Source organism: Ictalurus punctatus, chromosome 13, assembly GCF_001660625.3.
Source record: "Ictalurus punctatus breed USDA103 chromosome 13, Coco_2.0, whole genome shotgun sequence".
Classification (NCBI taxonomy): Eukaryota; Metazoa; Chordata; class Actinopteri; order Siluriformes; family Ictaluridae; genus Ictalurus; species Ictalurus punctatus.
The window spans coordinates 17,011,864-17,025,773 of NC_030428.2; the positions used below are offsets into that span (position 1 = coordinate 17,011,864).

The following is a 13,910-nucleotide window of genomic DNA, read 5'->3' on the forward strand; positions in this document are numbered from 1 at the left end:
ATTACAGTGCCTTATTGATGTGCCTTATTAATGATATTACAGTGCCATAAGTATTCACACACCCCTATCTTGTATAGCTTTATGTAGGTCATAAATCTATACAAAATAGCCCATAATTTCCAAAGTGAGGGAAATCAATATAGTTTGCAAATTTTATACAAATGTTAAAAGTATTCACATCTATGGCTGTGAAACCTCTAAATTAATTCTGGCGCAAGCAGTTGCCATCAGAAGTCACATAATTATTTTAATAGATTTTACCTGTGTGCAATTAAAGTGTCATGTGATCTCAGAATAAAGGCATTTTGGATATTTTAGATATGTTTGGATATTCAGCAAACATGGAAAACGTTCTCTAGTATAATATGACTTTTGACCTCGGCACATAACGTTATATTTGCCTGAAACCCAATGCTCATTACCCTGAGAATACCATAGTGATACTCATAATGAAGCATGGTGATGGTAGCCTCTTGTGGGAATGCATTTTATCAGCAGGCATTGGAAAACTGTTCAAGGTTGAGGGCAAGAGGAATGAAGACAATGCAGGCTTGAGACTGGGGCAGAGGTTCACCTTCCAAAAGGATAATGACCCTTAAATACTGTAAAACGCTCCACTAGAGTGCTTAAAATCCAAGAACATAAATGTGTTAGAAGGACCCAGTCAAAGCACCTGAAAGACATCAATCCACTTGAGAATCTGTGGCAAGACTTGTAAATTACTGCTCACCAATAGTCTCTATCCAATCTGACAGAGGTTTTATTTATTTATTTTTTTTGCATAAGATCATTTTTTAAGATAAATGGACCAATATATCAGGATCCAGATGTGCAGAGCTGATAAAGACATATACCAAATGGTAAATAGTCTGCACTTATTTACACTGTGTCTCATTCACCCACACCAAAGGTAGCAGAGCTGCCATGCAAGGCAATAACTTGCCATCGGGAGCAACTTGGGGTTCAGTGTCTTGCTCAAGAACACTTCGTTATGTGGAGTCACGTGGGCCGGGAATCAAACCGCCAACCCTATTGTTAGTGGACAACCCACTCTACCACCTGAGCCACAGCCACCACACATATATATATATATATATACCAGAAGTCTTACAGTTTCAATTGCAGCCAGTGGTGAGTCTACCAAGTATTGGCCCAGGGAGATGAATACTTATGCAAGCAACAACAATATTGTATATATTTTACACCTTCAAATATTAGACTTGGTAAAAAAAAAAAAAAAAAATTAAACATAAAAATAAAACAGAAATAAAATTAATAAACACAGTTAAGTCCATTTTAATTGCAGGGTGTAACAGTACAAAATGTGGAAATGTCCAAGGGGTGAATACTTTTGCGAGTCACTGTGTTATTTTGTATAATAACAGTTTTAATAACCGTATACAACCTTTAAAACACAGTTCTGGCTCAGCTTCATGACATTCTGTCTTAATTAGATTTAACATGAGTAGAGAAGATTCCGTGTTTTCAGATTGATTGGATTCTGTGTTACATTTTAGAACCCAGTTTCCTACCATGGAAACACAACACTGTTTATTTTTGTATTATTAAATTTAGCTTCACTGTTAATAGTCATATTAAGCATACAATGGATCTGCTTATTTTACTTCTTAAAAAATAGAAAAGGATGAATTCATAGAGTATTATTATTATTATTTTTTAATAATAAAGGCTCATAGATAATGTTTATCTATGTTCCTTTTTCATAAGGAGATCAGGTTTCACATTTATGGCCATTCATCAGCTATTTATGTACATACTGGATGAACATTCTGTATATGCACATGACCTACAGGTCTACAGCTACATTGGGCAGGGGTTCGATCCTGAGTTGTGGTCACTGTCTGTCTGGAGTTTTGCATGTTCTCCTTGTGTCCACATGGGTTAATTTTAGGTACTCTAGTTTCCTCTAATTCTCTAGAGACATGTTGTGCAGGTAAACTAACAACTCTCTCCATAAGTTTCCCAGGATGCCTTCCGTTTGTTGAAGGGATAGGAGTTTCATAACAAAAGTTCTTTTAAATCCTATGGAAAGAATCACCAGTCTAAACTGGCACAACTCATAACATTAAAACCTTCAGGTATATGAGACTGCATCTTTGACACTCACTAAAAAACCCAAACAACAGTATTTTCAAGGACAGCAGTAAAGTAGCTAACTTCAACACTCCAGATTCCATTTCCAGCACAATGCAGAGACTCCCTCACACCTAGCAACATTCTTTTAAACAACTTTTCCACTGCACAGTACGGTACGGCGCGACTCAACTCGGCTCACTTTTCTGAGCTTCTACTTTTCCACTGCAGTTTAGTGCCGCCTCAAGGTGGGCACCATCTTTCACTCGCCGTCACGCAGGAATAATGTTGTATTATCGAAGCCCTGTACAAATACAAGGTCAGGCATTTGTATACCAAATGCTGTTCCTGTTCACTGAACAAGGACATAGTGCTCGATATAACTAAGTTAGATTCAGCCACGACAGGGGCGACTTCGATAAATGCCTGTTTGGACATCGGTAACAATCGAGATGTAAAAACCTATGACAGAAACCTTTGTTGTAATTTTATCTGTAATAAAATAAATGATGCATAATTTTCAGTTAATAGTGTATTACCATATGCAAAGTATGTATTAAATGACATTGATTCAGGCACTATACAGAACCACTCATTAAGGAGAATTCCCTACTCACTCCGTGCATGGCTCACATTTAGTATCGACTCAGCTCGCTTGGAACCTCGACTGAGGAAGTACTAAAAAAAGTACCAGGTACCATCCACAGTGGAAAGCCCCCAAAACGCGAGCAGAGTCTAGTCGAGCCGTACCGTGCAGTGGAAAAGTGCCAATACTGTCTAACTATTTCTAATTTTCTGTCAACTCTCAACTCTTGATTACTTGTAGCTTTGACATTGCTGTAGCTACTACCTAGATTGTCATATATCATATTCTACACGTCATATATCATAATCTATCTATCATACAGTATATGATGTACTGTCTATTCTAACTAACTAATTTCAAACTCCTATATGTTCTTAGGAATATGGTTGTTTGTGTGCATATGTGCCTGCCTTGTGACTGAACTGTTTAGTTTTACACAGAACCGAAGAGCACAATAGAAAGAACTGCTTTTATACACTATAATTTCTTAATTCAGCATTTACTATGATTTGCAATAGTGACTAATATTATAAATTACTCTATGCAGATTTGCTGTACACTTGTACACTTTCTACTTGTTATAAAGCAGAAAGCAGCTGTAGAATCTGAGTATTCGGAGTTGATTTCAGAAAGACATAAGAAAAAAAATAATCTCAGTATCTTAGTATCACTTAACATGTTTATGTATTCTGTATGTTGGTGCCATGGGGGATTGTAGTCCCATTAAACATGAGCAGTTAGTTTACTCGATTTTCTGTATTTATTATTGTGTGCTACACTTGTCATTCTAAGAAACAGTAGTTGTCAAACATTCGTTTCCTTTATACACGTCTGACAAACACATCCACTGGTCAGATAATGAATATAGACCCTGGTGACATGGCCTTCTCACAGCTCTATCAGTGTCACAGTTCATTAGGCTTGTTCCTTGTGAGTATCCACAAGCAGGATGCTTTTAAGCTGCAGCTATGGAAACAGCTTTGTTCTTTTTTTCATGGAAATTGGGCTTTAAAAATTATATTTAATAAATATTGTTTCTGAGTGAATAGGCTATCTCTCCAGGTCATCAGAGTCTACCCTCTTCAATGTTCACCATTGCTCTTCTCAGTCAAATGAACCTGATGAGTGTGTCCTCATTAAGATTTACGCATGCATGTTGTTATACCTGCATCATTCTTGAATAATACAAAAGTTTCTCTCTTTTCTTCAGTTTGAGCATATTGAGTTTTTTTTTTATTTAAATTTACTGCTGTTGTTATGTACATATCAGTCTGACCAGAAAAAATGAAGTATATGGCTAGACTGAAGAATATAGTTGTTGCTGTATTTAATTATGCAAATGAACAATATCGCCAGCAGGTGCATGAGGATCTTGCAACTGTTTGACATGCTATGTTTCATCTGCTTGCCTAGGACACCTAAAGATAAGGTTTTGAGAACTGTTTAAATCCAAAGTGATAAGGTTTGCACTAAGATCAAAAAGAATTAAAAGCTGTCACTTGGCATTAAAAAGCTTACAGAAGCTGCAGAGTTGCTCTGTGATTCTCACTCTTAATTAGTATTGTTTCATGTCTTTGAACATGTTTCAACATAATTTTAAACAGGAATTGCAGGGTCCTGATATTTACATATATTCCAGAAGTTTTAGCACCCTTAATACATTTATTTCTTTTTACATTTTGTAATAAAAATGTAACATACAGAAACACTTTGTAGTCTAATATCAAAATATAATGTTTTCTCAAGTAGTGTTTTTTTGTGTGCACAAAAAGCAGAGAGCCTTTTCATGTAGTCTATTGTAGACATGTGTAGATGTATCACTGATGACACCTCCATGGAGAGAGTTTCAAGTTCCTTTATATTGCTAGATGCTTTTGTGTTCTGAAACCATTTTTGTGTTGATTTTTTTTTCTGTTTTGAATCACATTGCTGGTGGCAAAACAACCCCAAAGCATTGATGATGATCCACCACCATATTTTAATTATTGACAATTTTAATAATGACAATTATTACATTTAAATCTGCATTCTATCATTTAAGCATACACGTTTATTAACTCAATGTATGCTCTCTGTTATATATATATATATATATATATATATATATATATATATATATATATATATATATGTATATATATATATATAAAATACTTTTTAAATTGTCTGTTGTAAAAGCGTATTAAATTGTTAACATACGCTTTGTTTATTCAGTTTCAGTGTGTTCCAAACGAATTTTATATCTGTGGTCAGATTTAAAGGTTTAAATTGCCGTGAGTATGGGTCATTTGTAAGGCAAAGATGTCTCGCCCAGGACTTTACATGTTGTTGGACAGTGAAATTGGTGGACCATTGTGGTTGATCATCATCAAACCTGAAATGTTTGAACCTAGACGCGCAGACCTCTTGTTAATCTTAATGGCATTCATAAGACTGAAACCCCTTTCACATTCAGTTGAGGAAAAAGATAAGCTCATATAGGAAATGTGGTAAAAAAATACCTTAATTTAAATTTAGATTAAATTACAAAACAACTGTAAGGGGGATACAGAGAAAACACTTTAATAAATCAGCCATAAGAGGATTCCAACTTGTGAGCCTTCCACATATAAAATGAATGCCAGTTTGTTTGTATTCATTTAAGGATATCATAAATTTTGGTGCATACATTTTAGAGAGAATTTTATTATGAGAAGGATTTGATAGTGGAAATTATTATGTTTTGTTTTATATAGTAATTGTTGCCCATTCTCTTAAAAAGATGCTAATAATTCCTTAGTTAATGTCCTGGCAGGGTTACAATTCAGTAAACACAGTGTCATAGCTTTGCAAGTACAATAAGCAATAAATAACAGTCATTAGGTTCATATGGGAAATGTTCTGTGTCTGAATGTGTGCCTTGAGCCATTGTGTTTAACATGGCCTTCCCTTTCACTTTGTTCAATACAGGGACAGGGAAGTTGATACCTGGAGTAGATCTGGTGTCTCTGATCATTGCTCTTCTCACCATATGAGCCTGTAGCTTCAATTTGTTTTGTCCCAAATCTTACACGATCAAACCATAAAATGACAGAAAAACTAACTAGTAAGCGATCAATATGCTGTTGTATGAACAACTTCAGGAATACATCTGCGTGTGTTCTGAAACTATGTGAACTGTTCTCTCTTTTTTCTCTGTCTGGGCTTGAAATCAACCAGCGCTAAAGTGTGAGAGGAACTAATGTCTTTGCTTTTCCATTTATATTTTATGCACTATTTCTGTCTCTGAGGACTCTGATTTGACTACTGATAAGATAAATGACAGGGAATTAATTTCACTTTATCAGTTAACTGGCATATATGATTTTTTTGATCTAAGTATTATGAAACATGGTCCTCTGCTAACTTACCCGTGATATTATCACTCTGCTGGTCTTGAATAGGTGTGTAGGCTTTAAGCACGAGGAAATGACTTTCATTTCTTCAGTACAATTAGTATTAATGATAACCAATCTGTTGGGCACGGTGGCTTAATGGTTGGCACCTTTGCCTCACACCTCCGGTGTTGGGGGTTAGAATCCTGCCCCTGTGTGTGCGGAGCTTGCATGTTCTTCCAGTGCTTTGGGGTTTCTTGTAGGATAAGCAGTATGGAAGACAGATGGGTGGATAAACTATCCATATTACATGAGCTTCCATGTGAACTGGATAGCTGTTTTGTTTAAGAAATAAAACATTATAACATGGAGTAATATGCCAAAATAAATAATAGTTGGTGTCATTTACCTTCTTCTAATAAGCTTGTTTCAGGTCACTACTTAAAAAAAAAATGTTTTTGTAAATTTTTTCTTTTCATTCTACTGTTATAACACATTAGTTATACCACCAAAAATATCACGAAGTGAAAGAGGCTGTAATTTTCCAGTGGCGACTGAAAACAATAAAAATTAGCCCATGCGTTGTACACAGGTGCACTAAGTACACTGTCTGGAAAATAGACCACTTTGGGCCATTTGGTAGTCAGAATTTAAATCATCGTGTTATGTGATCAATGACTCAAGATTTTACTCTTTTTGTGAGTAAGATATAGACTCTGTATAATAATAAAATGATGAGCAGTGAAAGTTCCTTGCTTAGTCAGCTGGTTATTTGGATCTTAAATGTAAAGAAATTAACATCTTCACTTTGCATTCGAGTTCACTAGAGTACATATAGTATTGTTTTGCATCAATACAGTGTCTTCTTTGGTTACAACTGAGACATTACTGAGCCTGCTCTTGATTTATAGAGATGCATAACATATGATCTATTTGGGGAAAAAACATTGTGTGTGTGTGTGAGAGAGAAAGAGAGAGAGAGTGTGTGTGTGTGTGAGAGAAAGAGAGAGAGAGAGTGTGTGTGTGTGTGAGAGAGAGAGAGAAAGAGAGAGAGTGTGTGTGTGTGGGTGTGAGAGAGAGAGAGAGAGAGAGAGTGTGTGTGTGTGTGTGTATTATTTGGTGCCAGTGACCTGTAGATGTCTCTCAGGTCTCAGTGACAGCCACGGTACTGATTGTTAAGAGATTTGATGCCTGTTTTTGCAGATAAGTGACACTGCAGAGAACACGAGTGATGAGAGGAAGAACAACAGGTTCTCTTCTCTTCATGACCACCCCCTCTCTCCACTGCATGCTGTGAGCATGCTCAGTGGGACCTTGCTGTAAATGCCTGAGTGCTTTTGTTGTCTCTGTGCTACTCATCCTAGTGCTGACAGAATGCCCCTCTCCTCCCCTCCCTCCTTTTCTCTATTTTTCCTCTTCCTTCTTTCTCTCACTCACTCTGCCTCCCCCCACCATCTCTCCTCTCCATGCTCCTGTCTCTGCACATTAACCAGCCAGCTCTCTGGCGAGATGCGCATGGATAGGAGTGTGTTAGTGAGCACCAGGTGTTCCCTGTTGACTTTGAGGAGCAGGGTCTTCAGAGCCACTTGGCTCTTATTAAAGCCTGAACGTCCATGAGACTGACCTGGGCTTCTCTCCTTGCTGTCTTGTCAGATCCGAGAGCAAGATTTCCCGCCTGGCTCAGAGACTCAACCAAAGGCAGAGAGATGCTGCGCTGATCAAGGACTTTCGACCGCTTCTCTTCTTCAGTGTTTCTCCAGGGAGCTCACAGAGCCTTGACAGGTGAGTACTCCATAACCTCCTCACTCTTCCCTTCCTCCTGTTTCCTATGACACTTTTTTGAATAGACTGACCTCGAATTGATCCATGCTGTCACTATGCACCCACTAGTTGTTCCGCTGGCTTTCATATTTTGATTAATGGAGTTGGGTGATAGGGAAAAAAGTCAGCCTCATACATGGCATGGAGGAAAGAAGAACTCTCAAGGCATCCTCTAAATCACTTGCTGGTGTCAGAGGCTGTGCTCCTGCACTGTAGAGCGTGTATTATTAGCGCTGTGTGGGCGTTCTTGCAGAAACTTGGTGCAAGCAATGAAAAATGGCATACTGCTGTAATGTCATGTCTGAATGGATTATAGACTGCTGGGTGAGAAATATCACCCAGAATCCTGTGGTTCAATGCCTCTCACGGGAAAATGTCAATCATAACTGAGGACAGTTTGGATGGAATCACCAGGTCTGTGCTTTCCATTTTCTTATTTACATAATGGTGAGTGTTTTTTTTTTGTTTTTAAAAAATATTTTTTCATACTGTAATGCCTTTGCTGTTTTCAGTTTCTCATACAGTCACATGGCTTTCATCAGTCAGGACATTGTGTGCTTAGGCCATTCAACTGCAAAACTGGCATTTTTGTGAATGATTTTTGAAACTTTGATTTTTTGAATGATGTGTTTTCGTTAAGCTTGTGTGTGTGTGTGTGTTTGTGTGTGTGTGTGTGTGTGTGTGTGTGTGTGTGTGTGTGTGTGTGTGTGTGTGTGTGTGTGTTTGTGTGATGTTACATAACACCATTCATTCAGTACAGACATAATGTAATAATACACACACTGGCTTTCATTTAATGTCTTTTTAAAATTATCTTTAGGAGGATAAATTAAGTTATTTCTTTTATTAGGTCAGAGGGCTATTTCATACATAAAGGCTGTTTCATTGAACTTCACAGTATTAAGAGGCTCAGAAGTAATGTGATTAATAACATAAAATTAAACAAGAACGTCCTGTGAACTTTAAATAAGACGAGTGAGAAGGCGACTGATAGTAATGTTAAAAGACTGGATTTGATCTCTTTTTGACATTGAGCTATTATATGATGTCTTTTTAATGGAAAGAAAGCAGATTACGTTTGTCATTCTAATCATATCTAACAAACACGTAACATGCTGAGGAACAATCGTGACAAGAATGAGAAGCAATGCGATGGCATACAAGCTCAATTACATTTTTCAGTCAAGCTTATATAAACACTGGGAGATATTAAAAGCTTGAACCTTTCAAAGGTTAAACCAATGAGCCTTTTTTAATCTTAATTAAGACTAGTCAGAAAAAAGACAGAGAACTTATCAGATAGGAGGCTTTGAATTCACTTGTGCTGCAATAAACAGTATACTTTTGTCTACCAGTAATGTGTTCCCTGTAAAAAAAATTTTGTCTTCTTCTTCCTTCAGGAGCTTCTGTGTTAGTATGACCCAGCAGATGCAGAACCTCCAGCTGACCCACAGTAAGAAGGGGGCTGCTCCTTCCTCCCCCAGCGCAGCCAAGCGCCTTTACCGTAACCTCTCCGAAAAGTTCAAGGGCAGCCACTCGTCCTTTGAAGATGCTTACTTCTTTGGCCGCTCTGATCGCATCCGTAAAGCCTCGGTGAGCCACCAATGAGGGTTTTGGAATAAATATGCTTGTCACCTTTCAAACTGTTTTTTTTTTCACTAGGTATAGCTCAACATAGAGAAAGTACATGCTAAATTATTTATAGATATTGTATAACCACCAAATTTTAGTCCATTTGCAAAAGTCACTGATTATTGATTGTCAATTTCAGAGCTCCTCCAGAAATGGCATTTTCACACATTTGATAGCAACAGTTTCCTTGCACTTTGCTAAGTGTTCAGCATGACCTGAATTTGTTATATAAGGTTCCTACATTATGTAATGCACAGGTCATTGTAACCAAACCTGCTCACTTTATCGCCTTCACATGAAATCAACATTACACACAATGATATAACATTTTCAATCAAACAGTAAGAGAAATTGGTTACCTTTATTATTATTATTATTATTTTATTATTATTTTATTATTATTATTATTATTTTATTTTTTTATTTTTAAATATGGTAATGTTTTCTCTTAAAAACATACGTTGCAAAATATTGACATCCTAAAGAATATCTAATAAGCTTTTTGCTCATTTTCATGAAGGGTACCAATAATTTTGGAGACATTTGATTGAAATAGTAATACATATCCGCTCAAATTTACTTAACTTGCAATGCCTGTTTGTTTATCATTATTGATGATTCTGCTTTTAGTAGTAAAGAACATTTGTGACCTATAGTAGTGGAGAATGGTGTAATGAATTTTGAGATAGGACTAGTAGTTGACTGTGTTGTATTTAGTCATAATATAGAATATTAGAGAATAATAGAACGAATATTAGACACGTCAAACTTGCTTGTCTCTGTACTGTAGAATATTCAGAGCAGTGAGGCTCTATTCGAGGCTGTGGAACAGCAGGACCTGGACGCCGTACAGATTCTTCTGTTCCAGTACACAGCAGATGAACTGGATCTCAATACACCCAACAGCGAAGGCCTGACCCCGCTCGACATCTCCATCATGACCAACAATGTGCCAATAGCCAAGCTGCTGCTCAAAGCAGGGGCCAAGGAGAGCCCACATTGTGAGTTTTTCTGCATGGCTGATAAGCTCTGTACAAAATAATGTTCACAGTGTATGTTTCAATTGAACCAACATGCATGTTGATGGACAAATATAGTAGAAACTCATACAGATTGGTTTGAGTGGTTTACAGAGTTTACAGAGGACCTACAGCTACAGGCATGCAGTTAAAGCATGCAGTTAAAGTTAAAATCCACCCTGATCCACGTGCGTATTAATCTTTAGAATTAACATGTGATCCTAAGTGGTATATTTATTTTGTAATTAAATTTTGAGTTGACCTTTTTTAGCTTTTTAGTTTTCTTTCATGGACATGGTGGTTTCATTTTGGTTAACCAATTGCTATATTACCCACAATCTTGTTCAACTACCCACTGAGAGTGGGGCCAGTGAGAATTAGGCCTTGGTTCATACCTAAAAAGAGAGCGATGCAGTAGTGCTTTAATCCTATAGTCTGTCCAGCTCTCTCACCTCCTCATACACTCTGCTCAAACAGATCAGCTTCCAAAGCTTCAATTTTCATGTTAAGATAGCTGTCAATGCCACCGTGCTTGTCATCTTGTAGATCACTATCTAAGCGAGCTGAGTTTCTCCTGTAACTCAGTGCAACTGCATCGTATACTGTATCTGCATTGCATTCCGGAGTTTTGAGTCCAACATTTGGTGTCTTCACTACTTCTACATTGAATTTGACATTAATATAATGTTTAACATCACTGGAAAATGGTGACTGACAATATAAGCTCTTGCGCTTTTGTTTTTAGGAGCAAGCAGTAAAACCTGATTAATATCCTTTATGTTTGAGATTGTTGAAATTTTGAAACACCCTTATAAATGCCATTGTAAATGTGCTACCGACATCTCTGTATTCTCCCAGGAAAATTGAAATAACAGTACCAGCTAACAAATTTCTGCACCAGAATCGTACATCACAAATATTTAAACATATTTAATGTGTTTGAGCATGTAGGTTTCCTTTAAGACACACAAAGTTGGAGACTCACTGTGCACTCAGCAGTCTAGATCTTTGACTGTTTGATTTATAAGTGGTTTTTGACACTACAATTAAACTTGAGTTAAAAATCCAAACAGTCTTAGTGTATCTAGATTTCTAGACTCAAACGAGGATCACGGGGTTGGCGACAAAACCACTAAAGCCTTCAGAGATTGAAGGTTTATTGCAGTAATTCATCATCATGAAGAGATTTGTCTTGTGTCAAAATGTTGTTTTTGAATCTTAAGACCAAAAGCAGGCCCCACTAATGTGACAAGCCGTTTACAGTGAAAACAGGTATACATAGAGGGAGGCAGTGTGATGTTTTCTCACACTTTGCTTTAGAGGTTTTTGCAGCAAGCGGCTCAACACTCAAATAAGTCAACCTTTCCATGACAGCTGTCATAAGCAGTCATGGTTGTGTTATAAAATGACAAATCAAATGATGACTGTCATAACCATTGCGATCATGACTACAGTCCTTGGTTAAAAACAATCTGGGATTTTTTTCAGTAGTCTTCAAAACTGATGGATAAAATCTGTTCAAATCTGTAATTTGATCAGTCTGAACTGTTTGATCTCTTAGAAGCAATGGACAACAAAAATATCCAACAAGATATAAATATTGCATTATCTCTCTTCATTAACGCTACGGTGAAAGAAATGCATTACACCAAAAAAGATTTGGGGGTGCATGAGACCACCTTAAATCTTCACGTTTATGAAACTAATGAAAGCGCATGTATTGAATACAGAGAGCAATAAACAGAATGCAGTGTACAGACAGACAGCAACAGCTCTGTTCTGCACCCAGGGCCATCCAACTAATCAATAGCATATTCATCTCCGCAAGCAGTTGGCAATAGAAACAGGTGTTTCTTACCTCCCATGCCTCTGAAAGGAAAAAAGCCTCATGAGAAGCAAGCACTTGAATCAGTGGGAGCAAGAAAAAGCCAAATGTTGTCTGAGAGCAGACAGAGAGCACTGTGCTGCCGTCTGGACGTTAGGGTGGCAAGGGGACACATCGCACAGCATCCTCCTGAAAAATCTTAACAAGGTTTGTCATTTAATGGTTTAACTTTTCCAATGATGCATGTAACCCAGGGCAATTATACTAAGTGATTTATTGTACCCAGGTGGCAGTTCAATTTCAAAACATTTCACTGTGGCACAATTCGATCCTTGTAAACAAATAGAAAATAAACATTGCTGCATTTTCCCCTTCTGGGCTTTCTGCATTATATTTATGTCAGGCCAGAAGTGCCAAGTAAATCCATCAACCAGACGCCTTACAGTTTGGAGGTCCAAGCGTAGGTTGAAGTTAAAGCATGTTTATGGCCTTCAGTGGGCCGCCATAATGTCTATATTTAGGGCGATCCCTGCATCTCAACAATGTCAACTGTGTAAGACAAGCCACTATTGGCATAGTTGGTGCTTAAATTTATAGTTTGTTCAATTAACCACACATAGTGGCCAGATGTCAATCTTCATAGAACAGGAAATTGCACCTCAAGGCTGCTAATATTGCTGGCTTTTTCACTGCGCCATGGACCCCCTAGTAGGGCTGGTTCATTTTATTACCCCCACCCCCCCTCTCCCCACTGGCAACTTTTTTTTTTTCAGAGAAGACAACACTTACTTTATCATTTCTCCTGGAGAGCTCTCGTCTCGAGGGGTTTGGGCCAAGCAGAACAGCCACAGTGAAAGAGCGTTTCTTCGGCCATGTATTTATTTGTTTATTTTGCTGTCATGGTCTATGACTAAGGCTCTGAAAGACCATGCAGTAGTATTAAGTCTACGAGGAGCACTGGCCAGGGAGCATTCATTTTACCATGACAAATCTATACGGCCAAACAGCGCAGTGTGTTTCAGTTTACCGCCAAATATGTCCATTTTTTTTAGTTCACCACCCCCAAACAAGTTCAAATACAACCACACTGACACTGGCTTTGACAAGCTGCAGCATTGTGGTGATTAATGGAGTCATAATGGCTTTGCTGGCTTTCATGCAGTTAGGACAGTTACTTGTATCTCTTAATCTGATGTACATGAAAATGATTTCAAGGATTTTATTGGCACTCTAGAAGCTCATAAAACATTGTTTTATTTTCCTAATAAGCATGTTTACTGTAGTTTATGGATTAGCTAATCATGTTCTGACCCCCTGAGTTGTGCTTCTGTCATCTACCTCAGGACAACAATTTTGCTATTAACATTTTAAATTAGACTACAGCCCAGGATTAAGTGTATTATGTTTGAGTAACTTGGTTTGGCTTGCCAGCATTTTCTAGTTATTTTGTTGCATTAAAAGGAGATTTCAGGCTTGTTTGACTTCTTAACTCAGAGATGTTTGTCATATCTGAAGTACTGTAGTAGTATACACTTTTGCTTGATCCTCTCCTGCCATTTTTATGAACAGACAAATGGACC

The 13,910-nt window shown here is 37.5% G+C and overlaps 1 protein-coding gene across 3 annotated transcripts in view; it reads left to right on the top strand.

The window, feature by feature from the left end:
* Positions 1-13,910, top strand: part of ankfn1 (ankyrin repeat and fibronectin type III domain containing 1) — a 69,698-nt gene that overhangs the window by 28,991 nt on the left and 26,797 nt on the right. For all 3 annotated transcript variants that reach the window (XM_017484204.3, XM_017484205.3, XM_053685378.1), the window contains 3 exons: positions 7,687-7,815; positions 9,255-9,447; positions 10,277-10,487. In XM_017484204.3, coding sequence (XP_017339693.1) covers positions 7,687-7,815; positions 9,255-9,447; positions 10,277-10,487 — 533 coding nt within the window. The remainder of the gene's footprint in view (positions 1-7,686; positions 7,816-9,254; positions 9,448-10,276; positions 10,488-13,910) is intronic.